General features: G+C 41.9%; 1 protein-coding gene across 1 annotated transcript in view; it reads right to left on the bottom strand.

Moving 5' to 3' along the window:
- Nucleotides 1-6,177: 6,177 nt before the first annotated feature.
- Nucleotides 6,178-24,210, bottom strand: part of LOC139914393 (E3 ubiquitin-protein ligase Midline-1-like) — a 49,966-nt gene continuing 31,933 nt past the window's right edge. Inside the window, exons 4-10 of the mRNA XM_071902708.2 lie at nt 19,649-19,756; nt 17,097-17,245; nt 16,065-16,192; nt 13,979-14,122; nt 10,095-10,256; nt 9,352-9,559; nt 6,178-8,739 (exon numbers count right to left, since the gene is read on the bottom strand). Coding sequence (XP_071758809.1) covers nt 8,391-8,739; nt 9,352-9,559; nt 10,095-10,256; nt 13,979-14,122; nt 16,065-16,192; nt 17,097-17,245; nt 19,649-19,756 — 1,248 coding nt within the window. The 3' untranslated portion in view covers nt 6,178-8,390. The remainder of the gene's footprint in view (nt 8,740-9,351; nt 9,560-10,094; nt 10,257-13,978; nt 14,123-16,064; nt 16,193-17,096; nt 17,246-19,648; nt 19,757-24,210) is intronic.

The raw sequence follows: 24,210 nt of genomic DNA, 5'->3' as shown, positions 1-24,210 counted from the left end.
GCAGAGCCGCAGCGCTGCCTACTCTTGGCCCATAATTGGCGACCTGTCGATCACTTGACAGGCGACCATATCACGTTAATGACACAATTATTTTGAAAATCAGCAGGACACACATTACAAGAAGTGAAATTAGCTACTGAGACCATAACCTCTTGTTGAAAAAATGTATTGACTTTATATTTTGAGTGAGAATTTGGATTGTGGTCCCATTGACTTGCATTGAGTTGGGCCAGGTTTGGAGTCTTTTTGGAGCCGGTCTCTAGCGGATGGTATAGGAATTGCTGCCTGCCGCCGCTTCCTTATTGGCTTCAAAATTCATCCGTGGTTTTGGCCGCTTGCAACAGGCCGAAGTTTGAGCCATGTTGCTGCAGGCCACCAAGATCTCTGCTCTGGCCAGTGACCCTTCCCGACCGCTGCTCGCCTTTCAAACCTCCACATCTTGAGGATGAAGCCCTGCAATGACCTTGAGGCCTTCTTGGAGGTTTTGGCCAGAAGGCCAAATGGACCCAACTAGCCCACCCCCCTCACAGAGGGCCCAGCTGGCAGCCCATAGCCTTCCAGTATCCTCCCAGATGGACTATAGCCAGGTGAAGAAGGCCAGAGTCGACCATGTGGCCCTCACACCAGGAGGCCATCAGTCACAGTGCCAGGACCCAGCATGCGAGGATGTCAGTCAACCATTCGCCTTCAGGCAAGAGTTCTTGGACTCCGGCTGGCAGTAGTTGCGGTCGGTGACCTCCGCGGCACAGGGAGTCATCGAGAAGGTAGACTAGAAGGTGGAGCAGTTTGTCAGCAGCATCCCAAGAGAGATTGAGGTTGAGTGCCTTCAGTGCTCCATCTCTGGCCACAGCCATACAGCTAGTGGAAGACCATATTGCCTTCCGACTACTGACAGGGAGACGATCCAAGTCCATGGAGAGGCCCCTCAGGCTGCCCCTCACCTCTCTCCGCCTCCCTACAGACACTCCACCTGACAACTGCTGGCTAGAATAGCTAATAACTTCAATAATATCCCTATAATAATGCTAATTTTTACTTTCATGCAAGCAATCATTTTGTCAGAGTAGGTAAGACATTTTTCAAATAGTGGCTAGTGAGAATGTGATGTGTAATAATAATATGATATTCAGGTGATCCCCTTAGGGAAATTGTCTTTTCTTATGCCCCCCTCCGCAGGGAGGTCAGAGCACAGGCTCAGCTACAGCACAGCACCACTGGAGCTGGTAGGGATTCAGTGCCTTGCTCAAGGATGCTTCGGCAGAGCAGACGCTTGCTGACAAAGGGCATGAAGCCGGATTTTCTGGTTGAAGGACAGTCTCTCTAACCACCAGGCCACCTTGACGCCTGGACATCTCCGATCTCTAGGGAAATCAGTCAGTCTGCTCCTAGCCAGACTATTTTAAGTACAGCCTGGGAAGCTATTTTTATACAGTCCGCAACACAGAATCAATAATAAAGAGATTGATACGGTTCTGACTGGAGCACCCCAATTTTCTGAATAGTGCAGCTATGAACCTTTTTTATGATCTTCCATGTGGCATGTACGGCTGAGCCAAGTGCGCAACTGCAACTGCATGAATTCAAATTATTTGCCACTCAGTTAAACTTACTGCTTGGTTGTTGCTGATTGGGTGAAATGATGAAGTTCCTCCTTGCTAGACCTAACGGTAAGCAAATTCTTAGCAACATTACAAACAGTAGTAAAGAGTGCAAGGTCAAGGCCACAGTGCCCAGACAACAGATGTAGAGTAATAACTACTCCTGCATCCCTAGAGTATTTATGTAGGTATAATAAAGAAGTAAGTGCTGGTTGCGATCAAACACACACATGGACATTCACCCAGGCACACAAAGAAACACACACTCCACCAACCGAATCCCCTTTAGGAATAGAAAAAAATCATACAAGCTCCTGATTGCGCATTGATCTTTTCAAAACACTCTGGATTGCAACGGAACATCATGGCTGCAATCGCACCTTCTGACTTATTTTTAGCACATTTTTCTCTGCTCTGACGACAAAGGGAAAGTGTACCTTAAAACAGACACACCTATGTTATTCCTATGGTCTTGAGTACTGCAATTGACTTGTGAAGAACTGTCACCCAAAGCAAGAGACCAAATTGAGGATGAGATACTTGTTGGAGATTGTACATCCAAATGAGTTTTATTTCCTTCTAGCACTCAGTTATGAACCTGAAATTGTGCTCACATTTCATTCATGGATTTTCTCATTACAGTGTAATAAAGTTCAAATGATTAGATGTGAGGAGGTGGGATAGCATATGTGATAAATGGATGTGGCCAACTTTTGCTCTCTAAGGTTAGACTAGCAGCCTGGACAATATTGGTGTACATGAATTTTATATGGATTGTTTCAGTGCCATGGAATACTGCTAATTGATCAGATTAGTCTCCTTCCTCTCAAAAACACACACACACACACACCAGGTTCTACTTAGAGTGATTCAGTAGGTTGTTCTGTCACCAATTGCTATCCATAATCAAATAACATTTCTGTGTAGACTTGTGTGCATATTTTCTGAATCACTACAGTGACATCTGCTGGACATTTAGAGAATTAACTTTCATACCTGAAGACGGCATGTAAACTAAGGCTCTTGCACAGCAGCCACCCATAGATACAGAGCTCATAAGCAACTATCAGCTAAATCATACACAACTTCTTATAATTTATCCAAGTGTAATCGTTGAAGAATCTCCTTTCTCACTCAACTACTTTTTTGTTTTTACCTAATAGATGGTTTGACTGTGTAATGGCTTTCACTCAGCTATCTGAATTGCATGTACACACACATCTGATGCTTTCGAGGCACATGAGTAACATTTTGAGGCAAAGCAGATTTGGCAGCATTTTGACATTGTACTTTTTGTTCCTTATAGCTTGTCCAGTATCTTACTTGCTTCTGTCCCATTTGCTTATTCCAATGAATTGCTATTATTATTGTTGCCTTTCTGCATTTGTCTGAAAATGTTGCCAATGCATATGTGCCTTCAATGGCAACCTGCCATTAGCCACTGCTATGTGCCTTCAGTCATGAATGCTGCTGATGTGTTAGGCCAGAGACAGTTCACATACCACACAACAGACACACACACACACACACACACATGCACACACAAATGACAAGTGCATAGGCAGGGGTTAAGTCTGAATATGACAGGGTGGTGATAAAAGCACTGCCCGATCTCACACACACACACACACCCCCACTCACACACACACACACACACACACACACACATACACACAGAATAGCCCAGAATATCCCCCATGGGAACAGAGGCTGTGTCTTGTCGTGTCTTTCTCGCTGTGCTGTGGCTTGGCTAAAAAAAAAAAAAAAAAATCCCTCTGGGGAATTCAGAGCAGCAAGACTGCCCATACAAGTATTTTCAGTGGTATAGTACAAAGAATGGGAGAAAATTGAAACACTCCACCAACTTTGGTCTGATGCTAAGTAAAAAAGTGGGACATCGCTAGCCTAAAAGATAGAAAAGTGGGCTTGTGAAGGAAGGTCAGTGGTTCAAATCCCTAGAGCAGCGGGGAAAGTCTGGGTGGTGAAATCGAATGAGTAACAGTCTCTCCTCCCTCCCCAAGTACAGTCAAGGTGCCCTTGAGGGACAAAAGGCACTTAACCTCCAGTTGCTGCTGTGGAGTTGCACAGCGGCCAGCAGTGGAAAATTGTGCGTTGCCCTCCACACCAGGTCCCAGGTGTGAATATAAGGTGTGTAACTCTGTGTGAAGCGGGGCGGTGCAGAAAAGCAGCATGCACGCTCAGCAAAGCCTTCCCTAGGTAAAGGTTAATATAAAAGGCGGTTTTCAACCTTTGTGGTGCATTTCAGCCAAACAGCAAAACTCCCAAGACGCATTAAGTTATCGATTGCTTGAAAATGCCACGCAAAGTCTTGTATGGAAACACAAAGAGGGTCAGTAAGCACATTTAACTGCTGAACTTGGCTTTAATTGCATTAACTTGGACGTAAAGGTCAGAATCTGAGAATTGTATTTTTGATAAAGTGAATTGAATTGTTTGACAATGATTTGAGCAAATCTCAAGGCATACCTAACACTACAGAATGACCACAGTGAATTAATGAATTTAGTCCTTTGAGTATTTAGACTTTTGGGGGCTATGCTGATTAAAACATGGCTTCTTGTCATGTAGGGACCCAACGGACACACCACCATAATATAGCCATGGTATGAATAGAAAATACGCAGATATCAGAACCAAGAGGGAATTATCCTTGGTTTGCTTCTTTCAGAGAATATTATCAGAGATGGCCTCATATTATGTCTCTTTAGAATGTCCAATACATCTCCTGTGCTGTACATGTAACATGCCATCGGTATGATTTTCTCATGGATACAATACTGTGAAATTAGTAGCGACCGCACATTCAAATGCTAATTAAATCATGGCACTATACAAACAGTAACCCAAATGATCTGGTTTGTGCTTTCATTGTGTTGTGCTGAATGTTTCTCAGGCTGAATTCCTAGGCACAATTTAATAAATCTCTTAACTGGCAAAAGCACTGGGGAGAGAAACCAATTAAAGTGTATCTCTCACTGAGCAGCTATAGAAAGTAAAGGATAACTGATGGCTGTTACCGTGCATTTGGCGATAACAGAGAAAAGCTTACACATGCTACATTCCACATATCTTCTGTATTATAGGCAGAATTATAACACACACATACACATACACACACACACGTCCATGTTTGAGGAAGGCAACCAGTGAGTTGTGTTTGTGTTCTGTTCTTTGCTTGTTTGCTGTGTGTAGCACTGGGTAAACTAATTTTGCCCGTTCACATCGCTGAACCCTGTGAACTACAAACAGAGGTTCAGTTAATACTGTGTGTTCATCGGTGGGACCCCGCTGAACCCTGTCATCTAAAAACAATTGGCTCCTGGTAAATCAGGAAGAGTCCCTGATGTCCACGGGAAGTTCTCATGATAAACTCAACAACTTCCTTTTCCACGGGAAATTCTCCGGATAAGCTCGAGTGAACTCAACAACTTGAGGTCTAAACTTAGGGTTCGACATTAGCATTTGCCTTGATGATTCAATGGAGGGAAGAACTAACGTGGAAGAACAAGCACGGATGTTGTCCAGTCCCACAGCGCCTAGCTAGTGCAGCATCAACTGTTGCAGTAGCTGCAGTTACTACAGTCCTGGAATAATGAGGATAACCACATCATTGACAATGTATTTTCGTGAAGAATAGAATAGATTCACTCTACTATATTGCTACACTCTAGGTTAGCTGTCTTTCAGTATCATAACATAGTAGCCTGTTAGCTTAGCATTGCCCAAACTTAAATTCCACACCTGTTGCACAACACTTCTTTGCTAGCTCAACGTAGTTGTAGCTACCTATAATATTCGGCAGCAAAAAATGATATTCTCTCACAGATGCAGGTATAAAGCTTACACACATTAGCAAGACTGTAACACCAAGCAAGCAATTAGCATCACTCAACATACGATGAGAGCGCCATTTCGTTAGCACTGCCCAAACTTTATTCCACACCTCTTACGCAAAACTTGCGCTCTCACTTGCTAGCTCCAGCTGTAACTATTTGCTGCGATATGTCACACATATTTGCCACTGCAGTTGCAAAGCTCACACACATTTGTGAAATTGTAACAGCGTGCAAGCGAGCATCACTCAATACGTGAGGTGAGAGCGCTGTTAAGTGTTTGTGTCTGAGAAGTGACTGACCGCCCTGAATTTGGCTCCTGGTGTCCACATCTTGCACCAAAACCACTAGATATAAACTTTAAAATGGAATCAGTTGACTAAGAACATATATGTGTTTATAGCGACTGGTGCATTTGGGGGTTAAGTGCCTTCCTTTTAATTAAGAGCACTACAACCACACACAAACAAATTTTCCCAATTGGGACTCCCGCCTGTCTAAACTTATGGATGTTGAGACATCTTGAATTTCCCAGAAAGTGATCTTGGTTTCTACCTCACCCAGAAAGAAATGGCTCTTGACATTTCAACCCGACTTGCTTTACGAAAACGGCTCTTGACATTCTCATACCGCTAAATTGCTTCAAGGGATGAAAAAGCACACCTTTACATGAAAAGGAAGATCAGTAAAGAAAAATGGGTGAACAAAAAGAGTAGATCACCTCTTTATTTTTTGACCTTCTCATATGCTTATCGCAGACAAACTGCTACAGAAAAATTGCACGGTGATGCAAGCACTCATATCCTCTTTTCCTTAAAAGTGTCCACAGAGACAGAACATATAACACCATGGTCATAAAGTTCAAATGGAAACATTAAATTATGTAGCATATAGTTGCATTAGATACAATGAAACATACAGTTCAATTTATTGCCAATGAAACATAAAATTTAAGAATAGATTGTTTATCCGAAACAACTCATGGAAGACAAATATATTTAAGTGTACCTGGTATTGAAACAAAAAACAACCAAAAAAAATGAGAAATACAACAAAACCATTCTATTTACACTGTTGAGTGCCGTTTCTGTCGTTGTAACATGTTAAATGTTATTACATGTAGAAATGTCCAATAATATCCCTTTTGGGAGGATTCAGTTTCAGGGTCTTGACCTTTGTGTAATGATGGCTGAGGTGAAGAATGAGGTGCACCCTAATGACATCATCATTGTGCGACAAGTCCCAGGGCAAATCCTGTACATAGCTGTGTTGTCATAAAAAAGTGAAGGAGGTGTGTTTTCATTGACTTGTATAAAGCGTAGTTGAGCTTTTGACCTAAGTAAGTTGCATGTAAAAACTGAAAAAGAGAAAGACGCCCATGCGGAAAAGAAGAATAAAGATGTGAGTCATTTTGAAATGGTAATATTCAAAGACACTGTTAAAAAAAAAAAATACACGGTTCAGGGGTATTGACATACCAACGCAAACATGTCCAAACCAAATGTTTGTCTCATAGAAAAGTGAGAAAAAATGATTTAAAAATGCTTACATGTGCACTTCACCCCTTAGTTCCTATAGTAACCTAGGGTTACAACTGTAACACAACTCACATTATGTATCGCATAAAATCATAACGGGAGAACTTGTCTGACTGACAAAAAAGGAAATGAACACGATAATTCAAACAGAACACAATACTTTCCCAAATATTAACTCATGTTAATTGCACCAAAATTAATTAGGTTTTCCCTGGCGTTACCTAAAAAAACATAAATAAAGTATGAACAATGTGCAAAAACAAGGAAGTCATCTACATTTATAGGAACTTCTGTAGTTAATGCTATTTTTAATGCTATTTCCTCTGTCACTTTTTTAAAATAATTCAGCATCTTTTAACTTAAAAAAAAACTCATGTAAAGACATCTGAATAGACAGCAATGGCTACTTTGGTTCCTTTTTGATGCATGAGGGAAAGTTGAGGATAATTGCTATGAATTTACAAAATATACATCTATTATTCCGACCTTTACAACTGTGATTGGTTGTGTGTGTGTGTGTGTGTGTGTGTGTGTTCTTCCAGGGTTTTTCAAAGTGCTAGATCTGATAAGGTGGTTGTAGAAAGAAAATAAAGAATTGATTTGTGGCTTGTTTCCTAGTGGCCTTGGTACAAGTATGTCTATCATGGCCCCAAGTGCCTTGGAGTGGGGAGGTTCGGCTCAACAGTGTCCAATTTGTCCTGGTCTAGTCTGGATCAACTTGGGATTTCAGTCAATCACCTGGACTGCTTTTTGTAACCAGGATAAAAAATATATTCGACTGGACCTGGTCACTCACCTAAAAACACTCCAACTTTGAGAAGCTACATGAAATCACGCTCCAGGCATTGATTCTTAGTCTTTGGGCTTTAAAGCTGCGCTAGGCTACTTTGCACGTAGGCGGCCCCAAATGGCAGCGAGAGGGAACTGTTTGAATTTTGTGGACTAACCCTAACCCCAGAATTATGTAATGTGAGGTCAGTAAACTGCACAAAGTACGCTTATGTTTGCCAACCCAGCCGGTCTGTGATCATTTTATACCAAAGGATACCAAAGGGACGACAGGGATAAAAGATGTAATGTTGGTGAGTCCAGCTTTCTCTAGATAGAGCGCTCACTTGCTGCTGTTTAGGAGACAGTTTGTATTTCGCTCTTAAGTTTCGATTTGTCACTTATTGTGGGCGGAGAAGTTTTCATACCCGACACCAGAGTTTAATTTGGACAAACAGAGCGAATCTACAGGGTCTCAATTCGAGAGGATGGGACGGTCCTCTCTATTGCAGCCCCACTTCATGATTTAAGCTGGTAAGACGGGTGTATTTTTACATAAGAATCTTGCCTAGTGCAGCTTTAGCACTGTGTGATCGGGACCAGTTTAGGCCGATTCATTCCAGATGTAGTTTTTAGCTGTGGGGCTCCAGTCCCTCCAGGTGGTCGGGGATGGGCAGACCGGTGAGAACCGTCAGACACTTGTTCCACACGTTGAACACGGGACACACGGGCTGGACGAAGGAGACGTGGAACGTGTGGAGGTGCTGCGAGCCCACGGCGTCGTAGAAGGTCAGGTACCCGGCGTCGTAGTCCAGCAGGACGCCCACGCGCCGCAGGTGGGGCGAGGGCTCGATGGCCAGCTCCTTGCTGTTGTGGCGGACCACCCAGGAGTTGTTGCAGCGGCAGAGCACCCAGGAGGCGGAGTTCTTGCCGATCCACTCGTGCTTGGGGGCTGACTTGTAGGCGATGCCCACAGCATACCTGGGAAGGGGAAGGGGAAGATTCTGTTATCACATGTGGACAGCTTCCACCAGTAAAATACACAAACCTTTGCATTTCAACTTTTGTCAGAATTCATCTCTTTAGATTCCCCCATAAACTCCCTAAAGTCTAGTCACCCTAGAGTCCCTCAATTTTGACGGAATAGAACTTCTTGCTATGTCAAGAACCAGTCAAGAACTCCTTGTTTTGCTGATGTACATACTGCTCGTTTTTCTACTATATTCTAGTTACTGCAAAATTATCCATCTTAACAAGTCTTAGTCAAATCACTTCACTTTCCCTCCTTAAAACAAGTGAAAAACTCTGCCAAAGGTTCGAGTTTCCACTGCAAATTTTCTAGAATTTACTTGAATCAAGTGACATTATCCTGATACTAGTTGCGTGAACTTCCTTGTTTCAAGATATTGCCACTTGTTTCTAATGCAGTTTCACCTGCTTCAACAATGTTCTTCAAACAACAGAAAGAAAAATCACTGTTTTAAAGAAGAAGACGATTTTTTAGATTCAATACTACACTAAATAACTTGTTAGGATGGCCATTTCTTGCAGTGCTACGCTCTACTGTTCTCTGCGCTGGTCAATAAAGCTCACCATGTGCTGCCTCCGATCAAAGCCTCCCAGTAGTGACGGCCGCTGTCGATGAAGACGTTTCCCACCACGCCGTAGCTGCTCTGGCTGGTGAAACGCTCCTGGCTGTGGCCTTTCTTGGACGTGGTCTCGTCCCGCTCCACCGTCAGGTTATCGTGGGAGATCTTCAGCTTCCTGTGGGCCGACTTGGGGTCCAGCTTGAAGGGTTGGCCTGGTGGGGGGGAGAAGGAGAAAATGAGGCGTGGGAAAAATGATTTGGAGCTGCGCAAGAGAGAGTGACGTGCTAATGGAGTGTGTATTGAGATATACAAGAAAAGAGACAGCATTCATTAAAGAATAATGCATTCATTTTCAGTTAATTAACTTTCATATTTACAGATTGATTCAATTTCCTTCCCAAGCGTAACAAGACATATAACATGTTTTCTCTGACAAGAGACAAGCTCTGATAAGATAAGCAGATTTCATTCATTCACTGATTCTTGATTGCAAAATATTCTGTATTTGACCTAATTTTATGCACATAAATAATGTCTAAGAGATTTTTTTTGCGGTTATTAAAGGGAAACTCAACAATGATCTTGATTATATAAAACCTAGGAAGCTAATTCTGATTTGTTACATTTCAAAACAACCAAAGTCCAAGAGGATTATTTTTGGCCCGTGTCAAAATGTGTTTTGACACTCCTGTGCGTGAATGTGCCTCGATGCAGACAGCATGGAGTGTTCATTTCCAGTCGTCTTACTGTTGGTCTTCAGAGTCCCTGGTTCACTGCTTCTGCTCCCCGCTTGGTTAATGGCCTTGACAACAAAGATGTACTTGGTGCCACTCTGCAGACCATGCACCGTATAGTGGTTCTGCTTGATGTTGGGCACAATCATCCAACTGTCCAACGAGTTGCACAGACCTGGGAGGAGAGGGAAAGGGAGGGAGAGAAGAAGAGAGAGAGAGAGAGGAAGACGAGAGGAAGGGATGACGGAGAGGGGAGATTGATTGAGATTGAGCGTTACAGTAGAAAACATTGTATAGTCAATCAAGTTGTCCATTTGCGTTAAGTTTCCTGAAGAATATACATCATAGCGCTTAACTTCATACACTGCATGCTGCTCCCAAAGGATGAATACTCATTTAAAAATCAAAGTCTGGGGGGAGTACCATTTTCAATACATGAAAAACACATTCTGAAGGAAAAAAATAGCAATACGAAATTTCCTCCTCACAGTTTCCTAGAGAGGACAGGAGTAGAGTCATTTGAGAGGACAGTGCACTAAATGATCGGTTGTGTTAGAAGCCTGTGGCAACGCGAACAGGAGGTAGCTTCACAGGGTTGGTGAGTGGGCGTGAAAAGGCACAAGAGGAAATCATTCACACCTCGTTGGCTGCATAGCTGCACTAGGCTCTCTCTGCCGTGTGTGTGTGTGTATGTATGTATGTGTGTGTGTATTCTGTTCTGTGGCACTTTAGTACTGCTGTGCCACATGGCCTCCTCAGGCTGAATGCCTTCCACTCTAGCATCTCCTGTTGAGGCCATTATGCAGAATGCACACACAAAGTGTGTGTGTGTGTGTGTGTGTGTGTGTGTGTGTGTGTGTGTGTGCACGCATGTTTTCCTCCCATCCGCTCAGCCCTTCCATGGCTTCCTTTGCCATGGGACTCAGGAATTTACCATTATGCCGCTGCTCTTTGCTGGCCACCCAGCGGTGAAAATACACACCTCCACAAAGAACAATCTCAAAGACAACGGTGGTGTATCCATAATGACCCTACATTCTGTCTTACAATGTCACAATGTCACATAAGGACATGTCAGTCATAACGTTGCATTTTTGCCAGGGTTTCACCAAAAAAAATATTCAAAACTCTTCTGGGAATTCAAAACTTTTTGCATTCTTATTAAATGCTATGCAAATTTAATCAAGGTTATTTACGCTTGCATATTAAACAGAAACAGCAGATAGAAAACTTTAAGTGTGTGCGTTATTTGTTTGCTATTTTTTTGTCCGGGAATTCAAAACTTTATGCATTTATTTTCATTCAGACCAAAGCAATGATGAACACAGCGTTCAATTGTGACACCTGCTGGCCAAAAGCGGTATTGCAGCCAAAGAGGAGCATATTATTTTGGGTTAGTTCCAACTGTACAACTGTAACTGTTAAATTGTTACTACTTAAGTTAATGTGAAAGCCATAATATCAGCAAAACCTGTCTAAAACATTGGTATTTAGCTCCATTAGAAAATAATACCTCAAATGATTTCCTTCAAGCTATTGCAAACTAAATTACTGTTGTACTGCCTGCCTCCCTGTATTTACTGGTATACTGTGTTAGCCTACAAGCAAGCTAATACGAATGTGACTTTTTAAATGCAATGCATATTTAATCAAGGTTATTTACACTTGTATGTTAAACAGAAACGTGTTTGGGTATTTAGGTGAGTCAGCCACTACCACCTTGACTGTAGGAAATCCAGCTCAGTACACTGCACTCAACATTCATGTATGTATGTATGTGAGTCAAGTGTCTTGTTTATGTGTTTTTATTCTGTTATATAACATTAAAGATGTTTCAACAAGACGGCGTTCTGATACGCAGCGGGTCCCTGCAGGGAAAACGCATGCCGCAGAAGACTAATCCCCTTTTCTGCATATAGTGATTCATAAGAAGTGTTCCAGGGGGGATTTCTCAGGCGTGTGACACAGACGCCGACAGCAGCACCTCTGACATGGTTATTGGATGTGAAAACGGGAGGAGAGGGAAATCACCGCATCTTTTCGGGAAGAGGAGGAGACAGGGACGTGAAGGAAAGACGAAAATAAAGTGTCACATTCGTTTAACAGCCGCCCGTGATGAACATGCTCCAAACTGTAAAGCAATGAGGAGAAAATAGAAAAGGGTTTAACCTCAGGTAGGTGGGAAGGAAGGAATCAAAGAATATCTAAGGATTGTAGAAGGAACGAAGGAAGGAAGGAAGGAAGGAAGGAGATGACTGAAGGAAGAAGGAGAAAGGATTTTGCCGTGCGGTATATCTGCTTGAATCTAAAAAAAGACTTCAAAAAAGAAAAGATGAAAGACGGGGGAAAAGGCAGTTTGATTGAAAGGGAGCGGGAGAGCTCGTCTTCAGATGCCCTGACCCCATTTTCTTCCCTGTAGTTGTTGCTCACTGAGGTGTGCTCATGGTTTTCAGGGACTTGTGTGTATGCGAGTGTGTGTGTGTGTACATGTCCATGTCGTTTTACAAGACGCGCCTGTGTCTGTTTGTCACTAGGTGTGTGTCTGGGTCGCTGATTCACATTAGAGCTGTGTGCGGCCATGGCAGATGCCCCATCTTTGGCTTTGAACGCACATCAAGGAATTTCCACTGCACTATTTTCAATTTTTGCTCAGAAGACACACAACACATGCACCTATTCAGTTATACTTACACTTTTCTCTTTTCTTTTAAATAAATACTCAGATTTCTTTAAATATTCACCACTTTAGCACCTATGTTTTTTGTTTTGTATGTGGTTTTTCAGTAACTTTTTTTCTTTTGTCCCTTTATGTAGTGGTCTGCACTATGTTATTGGTTTTGATTGCTTCACAATAATCTAAGTCTATAATCTTAATCTAAAAATTATCTTTTCTGTGTTTAGTTATTTTCAACTCCCAAGCTCTATGTATTATATTCCAACTCCCTTCATTGTTATGTTTCATAATGGGTTTTTTTCTTCTTCTTAATATGTGCAATAAACTAAACATCTGGGTGATAGCAGCATAAAGGTTAGAGAATTGTGACAGCAAGGTCGGGAAGGTCTGCTTTGAAAATCTGGGTTGGGAAAAGTGAACGAGAAATGCTTTCCACTATCTCAAGAAATTACTACAGTCAAAGTGTCCTTGAACTAAGCACTTTACCCTCAATGGCTCTAGGCAAGCTGCTCTATGGCCAACAGTAGAAAAGCATGATTGTACTGAACAGCTCTGAAGTCTGTGACTGGACGAATGTGAAGCTGAATGTTGCTTACTCCATGAAACTTGCCTGGATGTGGGACTTCTACAAAGGCTATTAGAGTACAATTGAATTGTATTCTACCTTGCTAGTCAAGGTAATGCAGATTTCGATTTTTGCTGCAGTGTTTATAGATGTATCCTGTTTGTTGGGAGCGCATGTTACATACAAATTACATTGTACTCCTTCCCAGGAAAGATTTATGCTTTGACCTTCAGTTCGGTATATAGTATACTCAGTTATAATGATTTGTTTGAATTTAATTCCTTTAAAAACCCTAGCTGCTTGTTTAAGGAAACAAAAGCAATTTAGCCACTGACTTAGAAACTGCATTTATTCATTGGTATCCTCCACAGAGTTTCGGGGCTTTGTGATTTTCATCGAGCTGTTAATAATGCAACCGGATGGCGTCAAGCAAAGTAACTTTTCAACCAAATAAATTGCTGACTGTGTGCACTTGTGCTTGTGTAATTGTGTAGATTACGTGTGCACCAAGGCATGCGCGCGTGTCCCGAATATGCACGATTGCACGCGTGTGCTTGAAGTGACAGTACTTCGCTGCATTCTGCTCTCTCCAGAAACTTGAAAATCCGTTAATTTGCCTCTCTGATTCCGGTGTTGGCGCTCAGCCGCAGATACTCACTGGCAATGTTGGCCTGTCCGGTGAAGATGGCATACTGGAGCTCGTAGGACACCACCGTGAATTCATCGTCGGACGTCCAGTGGACAGTGATGGTGTCGTAGGAAGCCGTGCACAGCTCCTCCCTTATGCCCGGAGCGCTGGGAGCTGAAGGGAGCGGACACAGACAGCAGGTCAGATGAAGGAATGAGGGAATATAATATAAATATGTCAGAAAAATGGTTGAGAATGAATGGTGCAGACTGTCAGTGTTCTGGATCAGAACATGCAACACTCAAACTCCCTTTGAAATCCACAAAAATAGAATTCTTTTAGGTTGGCAGATAATCTAGTTGTTCCACTGTGTTGCTACACTGCATGTTAGTGCTTTAATGTAGTTGCTGGTAGAAACTTGCTTGAAATACTGATATACTCGTCCTACAAGGTAGAGGTACATCAACATTATCTGTAGCATTTGTTTCAATGCCAATCCATGCCCCTAAGCACTCAGATGCTGTCTGGAAACCTGGCACAATTTAAAACTTTTCCAATGAGAGGAAAAATGTCTGCTGACATGTGGAAATGCTGCTACTTGTGAAGTTCATAGGCATTGCACCTATTGTTTAGAAGAGGAGCCGTGGCTTTGCAGGCCTAACCTACCGCACTATTTCTGTGAAACTATTCTGAATAATTGTTTTTATCTGTTAAGCTATTCTGAAGAAGCTGTTTTTCAGAGTCTGTCAATCTGTCAAGCTGTGTTTGACCAGTGTAAAAAAAAAAAAGAAGCTCTATCTTCTAGCCTGTTATGTAGCCTATTTTCTAATTATTATTTATCATTATTATTTTTTATTTTAGTGAAGATTGTTATACAATGGTCAATTAATAAATAAATAAAATGGATGCATTTGTCCCTATAATTGTTTTATTGTGGGCCAATAAGAGGCGGCATGAATTAGTAGTGCTTGGATTGGTATTTGTATTGGCTAATCTACTTAATGAAGTACTATTGGTGTATCACTGCTACAATGGTATGTTGATTAAAGAGCTTATTTGCCAAAAAGCCAGTGTATGTCTCTAATAGTATGCAAAGTGAGATGGTTTGTAAGACTCAAACCAATTTGTTTGCCAATCGTCTGCTAATGGCATGCTCAGGCTCCTCTGCTATGTGCTGGATATATATAAAAAAAAAGTGCTCCTTTATGTATTCAAACCATGAAACCTCTCCGGTAAAAGATCATAGAAGGAGAATGGTAAGGTAAGATGCAAAGCCACACTTTAAATTGATTGTAAAGCCACTTCCTCTCTCTTTATCTGTCCGTCACTGTCTCTCCCTCTCCCTCTCTAGCCTTCTCTCATGAGTGGCTGCACACAGTGGAGTGATTCAGAGTGATTCACTTAGTGAGAAGGCCCTCCAGCGAAGCCCTCTTGTATCACAGGGAGTAAACAAGAGACAGCCATTTTCACAGACCTTCAAATCCACTCTACATGATGCCTTGTTTTTTGTCCCCGATGCACTCATAATTCACACGGTGGCATTTTGATGGCTCCTTGCAAATGGGACATCGGAAATTAATGTCGGAAATTAATTTTGGAGTTAATAAGTTGAGGCTTTCCTTCAACCGCGTTGCTTGAAAACAAGACAATAGAGATTTCAAAATAATCATACAACTTCACCGGTTGCCTGATGAAGGTCACATAGACCGAAACGCTGCTTTTTAATAAATATAATTTATTAGCAAGTGAAGACAGTGTGTGGGTGCCCATTCTTTTTCGATCATCTGCTACCACTCGTGCACAGTATTTTTAACTTTTTCAAAATAATCATAAGTAAAATCTGAATTTCAAACTGTAATAGAATCATAATGACCAGGTAACGATGTCATCTGCTAATTTAATTCCTCAAAACATGACTCAGCATTTTACAACCCTGCCCCCAAATTGAGCAAATTCAGTGTGTCCCCGGCATCAAAGACATTAAAATGTCCTAGTACTCGTGTCACTTGGGGTTTCCGCCAGAATCGGGTCGAAACACCTATTTTGGGCTGCGACCAACAGTTAAATAAACGTCCCTCCGAATAGAAAAGACCTTGATTAGAACGTGGAGGCTCACCGGTGAGGTAATCCAGGTTCTCCAGCAGCTTCTTCTCCCTGGTGAAGTCCAGGGCGAAGGTGTCGAAGGTGTCGGTCAGGTGTATCTCTGGGATCAGCACTTGGGTTGATGCAGTCGCCATGGAAACCCTAGAGCCATTACCAATCAACATGCAAAGTGTTCATTTTCAGAGTTTCATACTCTATTCCTGCATGTTAAGTGTTGAGATTAAAAGAACAATCAGTAGCTGCACAGTTGACATATAATTTGGTTTCAGTTGAAAGGAATTCTGTCATTTTATTTTTCCAATGAATGATTGACCAGTAGAAAGGCAAAAAAGGGAAATTTTGGAGGCTTTATTATAGCTACAAACTGTATGTTAAAAGCACTCAATATACATATTGATAATATGCATATCAATATCATAAGATTATGTTATCACCTCTGAGCTTGAATGAATAACAGCTGAAACTGAAATTGGTTCAAGATCTTATATAAACCTAACAAGCTAGTGCTCCTTCACTGCAAGGCGTAAAAATAGGAATTTCATCATTTCACCAGCTCATATGGGGTCACACAGACATGCAATATCAACAAACTGCCTTACTATTTCTTAATAAAATAAACTGGGTGCTAAATCTGAATAAAATCAACCTCCTCATTAGTGAGTCTGGGCAGTCAGCTACATCTAAGAAGCTTCCCAGTCTCATTCACTTGAAAGACTCTGATTAGACTCTGATTGGGGCAACTGCTTTTGCTTGAATCAAGGAATAAAGGGTCATGATTTTTTTTGCACTCAAATAATTTCCAAATCAATTAGTCATAAAGCTTAAGCATGGAGCGGAATACGATTAGTCTGAATCGTCGATGAAATCCTTCCCTGCTTGTCCTTGCTGTTAGGAAAGTCAAATTCCAACAATTCCTGAACATCTGTGTTTGCGCTCTCTGACCTCTCGCACAATGCTAGACCATGCTGTGAAGTCAGACTACCGCGGTTTGCCAGCTTGAATAATTTGGACGGTCTAGCCGGCATCTGCGTGCGCGCTCTCTGACCTCTCTGTGATGCTCTTGGCGGTCTGCAGGAAGCGAGCGTGGTCCGACTCTTTCAGCGTCTGGTCGGCCTGCGTGATGAGGGCCGAGGACCGCTCGATGCACTGCTTGCAGTTGGAGATCTGCTGGGCGAGCTTCCTGAGCCTCTGTGTCTGGAAAGAATGGAGGAGAAAGGACATAGAGTTTGAGACTGAAAGGAGGGGATAAGGGCGAGTTCACACCAAGCGTGTGTGGAGCAGCTTATTCTAACACTGGAGCGTTTACTCTTTTAGTTCGGTTCGTTTGGGCAGGTGAGAACAATGCCATTCAAACTTGGGTGCGGACCAAAGAATTGTGCTGAGACCGCATGAAAATGCAGGTCTTGCTCCTCTGTCAAGGGAACTGACCATAAAGATCGTTTATGGTCCGGAGTGAGAACATAATCCAAGCCAGCTACAGGGAAAAACCCCAAAATATAAGGTTTTATGGGTATAAGGAGATGGCTGTTGAGATTTCATAGTCAGTTCCTCAGACTTGGAAAGCCCAGCGTAAGAAAATGAACTGAGGGCAAACCACAGTCTGGACTGATGCTCATATTCAACGGTTTCTTCATGAGTTCTGAACTGTTCTAGACATCAGAGAAAGGAAATTAGAGCAAAGAGCGCAGACAAGTCCATCATGCTTAGCTAAAGTTACAGGGACCGGAATTGGATTTGCTTTGACTCCTCCTGCCGCCAAAATCTCTAACCTTGTGGGATGACAGGTTACTAAAACTCTGTCTCATAAATAAGCTGTTTGCGTTGTGAGTCCATGTGACAAGCCCTGGTTCGCTTGTAATTGGGAAGTGTGACCCTAAACGAACCAAATACAAAAATACAACATAGTTAACTTTTCTACGGACTGTCAGCATCAGTTTCTCCAGAATAAAGGCGGAAAGGAAGGAGGGGAAGAGTGACAGAGAGGCAGACCGATGGCTTGAAAGACATTTGAATTAAAGAGATTAAATGCCACCCAGGTCATTGCTATTACTGAATTGTCTGGGCTTATCTATGCATCCTATTGCAAGCAAATCCAGGCTTGCTTTTCACTTTCCTTTTCTCCCCTCTTCCCTCTTTCATTCCCTCTCCCCTATCTACAGAGATTTAAAGAGACGGATTGAGGTCGGTGGCTGGATTGAGGTTGAAGGGACATTTCATCAGCAGCTTTGACCATACAGAACGCCTAACGCCCTAATCTCAATTCAAATCCATTGAAATTTACCATGAACAAATTCAGCCTCAAAAGAAGAACATCTTACTCATGTGAAATCAGACACATTAGCTGGGCTTCATATGCTTGAACAAGGGCTTTGACCTCTAGACTTAATGGGATTGAGAACAGAGAGTAAGAAAGAAAGGTGCGACTGAAGACAGGGACGTGGTTTCTTTAGCTGAAAATCCTGATGACACCATCTAGTCAACAAAAACAAAATCTCTGTATTCATCTACATATTTTCTATCTCTCTTACTTCTCTGTTGGCTGTCTCCAAAGCGAATACACTACAGAACGAAAAAAAAAAAATATATATATATGTATATATTGTCCTGAAAAATCCCCCTGTGAGTTCCAAGTCTCATTAGAGACAGATTTTAAAAAATACCATCAGGGTTTAGAGTCCAAGTGAATTTGCCCTCCCATATGCTCTGGGATGTACTTTGGGCAGTCAGACTGTTTCCCCCGTCTGTTCGTGATGCGTTGAAGGGTTTGCTTTTTAGCCAGTTTAACAGTCCGCCGTCTGTTCACAGTATGTTAAATAAGGATCAGGGCAACTGGCTTTTGTGAAGTACTGCGCTTGACTCGAAGCGCGGTGTGATGGCAGCTTGGAGTGTTTTCAATGCATGCGTGTTTTTATAGTGATGGAAATAAGATGGTATTACCAATCAATCAACACGACTATCTTGATGGGTTTAAAATAGTGTTTTGATATCTCTCTGAATGTGAATAACTTTAATATACAGTAATTACAGACTGGAATATGGTGTACTTTAGGATGATCTTGTAAATATTGAGTTGTATCCCATTTGTACAATATATTGAGTATATTGATTATAGTGATAGTCATTTTTGTTGTTTTGTTTTCATGAGTATGACATTATGAGAGTGGTATATCTTAGATTTTCAAACAATATGTGCCCCATTATCACCAAAATACCTGTTTGAGTTGTTCACTGATGGAAGAAAATAAAGTATTTTCAATAATTAAGGAATGTTATGAACTAGTAGCTACAAAAGCATGACTAAATTAGTGTTATGGAGCAATAAAGAAAGTGCATTAGACCTATGCTGTTTGTAGTGCTGTTTGTTGTGTGAAAGAAGGGAACGACAAGCGGGGCCATGGGAGCTTTTAAAATGGGCCACAAATTGAGTGTTAATTCACCATTTGCAAGTACTAAAAATGCATACACTTGAATTTGCAGCATTCGGGGGTAAGAAAAAGTAGGAGGGTATGAAGTGCAGGAGAAATATAAAAAAAACAACAGAGGATAATAAATGGACATCTATATCACCCCTCTTACCCCTCCATGTGTTCACCTTACCTTTCCCTCCTTGATCTTGGTGCCAATGATCTGCCTCCTCTGCTGAATAATGTCAATGAGAACATCACACTCCTCCATCAGCTTGCCCTCCTGGCGGGACGCATTCACCTGAGAACCAAAAGCATTAGATGAACAAAGGGCCTGATGGATGGCTGTATAATGGGAGATATGTATATTGGATCCAGATCGTGTCAGCGTGGCAGGAGGTCATTTTCATCCGTCAGCCAGCCCTCCTGTCTGGAGGCATTCACCTGAGGAAGATGAGGCTTTTTTTGGGGTCTATTTTGCCTCCTGCCAACTCAAGATATAGAAGAGCATTTGGTGAAAGACAAACAAAACAAGCCAAGAAGCCCATCAGCACTAAGTGAGAAAACATGACACTCAGTGATCTGTTGATCAACTCTACACAAGCAATAGACCTTACTCCCACGGCAGCCATTTTGAACTTACATCAGTTGGCTGGGAATTTCTACAGAGCAAGTACAGCCCAGCAATATCCTGCTGTTGTGTAACAAGATGCACATCACACAAATGTCAGGAATCAAACAATTACTTATCATTACACAGATTCCCCACTGAAAACCATGTTAAAATATGAATGGATCTCAAGAATCCGGAGGGATGTAGGTTTACATTTTAACGTAATATATTTGGCCTATAGCTAGCTACAAGAATCTAGCATTGGTCGCTAGTAGCTAACTTAAGCTAGTTATCTTCCCTGCTAAATTCAAGCAGTCGTAGTTGTTGTTACCGAGATTGGTAGTCCTCACTTAGGCCTATGTGTTGAAGTAACTAGCTTTACTTGCTTTTTGCTTTTATATGCCAATCTTCCAGGTTTCCCACCCCGAGTGTAGAGCAAATTCAAAATGGCCACCATGGGAACAAGGTCAAAGCCTGTTTCCCTATATTATATGTGCAAAGGACATGTGACCAGGCTTACAACTGTATGCCTGCCTATGTGAGTCTCTTTAAGTCCCAAACTCTGAGAAAATGCAGCCAAATGCTGACCTGACTCTATATCTGTGTTAAATATTTTAGGATTTGTTATAATCGCTGCAATTGTTCAAAGGTCTGCTTGGCATGAAGCACTTAAGGGAAACTAAGCATAAGAAAAATGACTTAAATTACTTGGAAGGTGTGCCACTGATGCTACAACCAAGTTTAGTGGCCAAGAAAAATGGCATTCCACTCCATTCTGTGAGGTATTTAAGTCACTTTGCAGTTGGAACCTGTACAATTCAAACAGGCCATAAAAGTATGTTCAAGTCCAATTTTAAGACTGCAGGTTCCAACATAATGTGTAATCTCTCATTGTGTTCATTTCCTTGTGGTCCTTTCAGCACCTTGTAAAGTGTTTTCTTGCTGAGGCAAAGCGATAGCAGAGGGAGCCATGAAAGGGAGGACTGCTGTGAGTGTTGCCAAGCCAACGAGAGATCGCACACACTCTCTCATACACTCTCTCACACACACACACACACACGTGTTGACGGGTGTTTTAATAATGATATGATGGGGAGTCATTTGCCTTTCCACTACAGAGCCAAACAAGGTTGGAAAGGGTTCTTCAGTATCCCTCTTGCTCAATGCTCCCCCCCAAACAACATTTATGTGATTTTTCTAGCATCTTGTTGCCAACAGAAACAATTTGCCACCTGGGTTACTTCACAGTGCTTATATGAAACATGTTGAGCTGGCCCTGGAAATAACTTCTTAGCTCTGCTGTGGAGAGTAGCTGTTGCATGGCTAGCGCATCTGTCTTCTCAGCACTGTTAATTGGTTTCTTCAGCCTCGGTGTTAAAGCTCTGGGGTGGCTTGGAATGTAAAATTGAATCAAGTTTCCGTTGTTTACTCTTATTTATCTTAACTCTATGCTATTTTGTAGCGTAATTATTATACTCGGTTGTCAAGTCGTAATGAATGCGCTACACAGCAACAGTCATTTAGTTCAAGGTTTGCATTTAGAAACACAGTCGCATAAAGTTTTGTGAAATGAGCATGAACTCTGAAAAGCAGAATACGTGTTGTGGACACAAATTATGTTCCTTCACCACAAATTGGATTATGTGACAACACCACAAATTGGATTACTGTATGTAATAACTGCACAAATTGGATTATGTGACAATAGCACAAATTGGACACACTATTTTCACCTGTTCGTCATGTGAAATGGTTAGCTAACGGTTAAATTTAGGCAACTAAAACAACTTTGGGTAAGGGTAAGGTTTTGGTAAGAAAACTTTAACTTCACTCACATAAGCAAACTCCTTGGAATGAGTTGGGAATTGAACCCGGGTCGTCGGAGTTAAAGGCAAACATATACAACCATCCACTATACTTTTCAATGTCAAACTGCTGCCTGTTTTTAGTTTTGTCTCCTTGATGTAATCCTTTTGGTGGTAGGAAAACAGATTTCTCTCACTCACAGTGCACCTTATTTGCATTTTAAGACATCGTGCTTGTTTCACAAAATTTCTGGGAGACCATGCTCGCGTTTCGATTTGTCATGCCTTAACAGGTCTTACAAACTGCTGAGAAAACGCCACTTTTACCCTACTGTGCTCTGCATTTTATTTGACAAACGCTGTCTTAGGCAGTGATCTATGTGGCCCTTCATCTAGTTTTCAAAGCCTGATGGAACTAAAAACCTCTTTCAAACCCAGATCTAAGATATGGGATTCTCAGTTAGACGCCTCTCTGAATCCAGACGAAAAAGGCAACATTGAAGTTCAGAAAGTTCAGCTATCTTTTGGGAGTCAGCTCTTTGAATCTCCATCAGTAGATTTTGTGTTTTTTTGTTGTGCTGCTTAATATGCCGGTGGCTCAGGGCTGATTTCCAGCAGCTGATAAGAATTCAAATTCACCATGGTTCTGGTCCCAACTCCAACCTGTCCAGTTTCAAGTAATGATTGAATGTGCGCTGGCCCCTTGCAATCCTCGATTGACATGACATTGTTCAGAGATCTCCTAATGACTTATTCAATTCCTCTTTCACCAGTCACTAGTCTCTATTCACTGAAAAATCAATGCTGTGTTCATTGTTCACATCACTAAATGGAACCCGTCCACTTCATCTGATGGCAATAGGGATTTGGGTTTGTCCTGGCAGAGGATGTCGTTCAGTCTCCGCCCAAAACTCCCAAAACTGAATTGCTTTCTGTGACATTTCATGAATGTTAGTCTTTCAAGAACTCGATGCAAATGAAAGTGGTGTCTTCAGATATTGCTCATCTCTCTGGAACAACCTCCCACACAAGCATGCATGGATACACACACACACACACACACGCCTTCACACACACAAGAGCTGTGGTCAATTAACTTCCAACTTCAAACAATTCAATCGGTACATTTTCTTCAAAATTGAAAGCAGAACATTTTGTGCCACAAAAGAGTTACTAATCTATGAAAAAATGGTTGACATTTTTAATTCACTAGCCTCTGATGCACACACACACACACACATACAGATTGTGACCATGACATGTCATGTGTCGTGTCAAGATGTGGAGCATCTAATGGCTGTAGGCAGAGCCCTCTGGAGCATGTGATTAGAATGGCAGTTCGCAGTCTGGCAGGAACATTAAGTGATTCATTTGACCCTCCCTGACACACACACACATGCACGCACACACACACACGGCTCAACCCTTTAGGATATCCAAACTTTTGGAAGGGCACATCAACTAAACTTTCCGCAGAGGAAGGGAACTTCGACTTAACAGGCTTAAAATATTCAGTGACATTTGCAAATGCGCACCACTCCGCCTGTTTGTACAGCCTGATGTCAGATCACAGATGTGGGAGTTACTGTCCTTGCTCTAGTTTCTGCTAATAAAACTCCTGAACCCTCTCCGACTCTCCCACTCTCCCACTGCCAACAGCAAAAAACGGTATAGTGCTTTTTTCTTTGAGTGGATTGGATTTTTTTCTACTGCTATTAATAAACAAGCCAACTTCCCAGGGCCACCTCTGCATGACTTGCTGAAGCACCAAGCAGTACTAATTTGTGTTCATTTCTAGTTAGAAATAGTGCTGTATCTTTCTTTCATTTGTAATCATTTTATGACAGCTATTGTAGATTCAAACCCACAATGTCATTAGCACAAGGTACTGTCTGTACCTCAGTCCATGAAGTAACCAGGACACCAGTGCCATATCTTTCAGCATGTGAAAGGGAGCAGAGGAGGGCCAAAATTAAGTGTGTTACCTTTTAAACACACGAAATGGCATTTTGAGAGCGTCTTGCATCTGTAATTTGACATATTTCCAGTTGAAAGTGAATGCTGGGGCGTGACATAACATGGTGAAGTGGGCAGGGTTGGACAATAGCAAACATAGAAAGTGACTCAGAAGAACTGGATGCTAGCCTGCATGGTGATGTAGAAGACCAGTCGCCTCCTCCAACACCTCCATGACCTCTGGCATTGGACAAAACTCTCAGATTGCAGGTAGTGGAGGCGGAAGAGGAGGAAGATTTCATTGCTAGTAGTGTCAATTTGATAACTGGTAAAGTTGCAGGATTTATATGATGGGAGGGGTTCACAGTTCACAAATCTTAG

Source organism: Centroberyx gerrardi, chromosome 21 (assembly GCF_048128805.1).
Source record: "Centroberyx gerrardi isolate f3 chromosome 21, fCenGer3.hap1.cur.20231027, whole genome shotgun sequence".
NCBI lineage: Eukaryota > Metazoa > Chordata > Actinopteri > Beryciformes > Berycidae > Centroberyx > Centroberyx gerrardi.
Note: the sequence above shows the minus strand (reverse complement) of the source record. Positions and strands in the feature narration are given on the sequence as shown.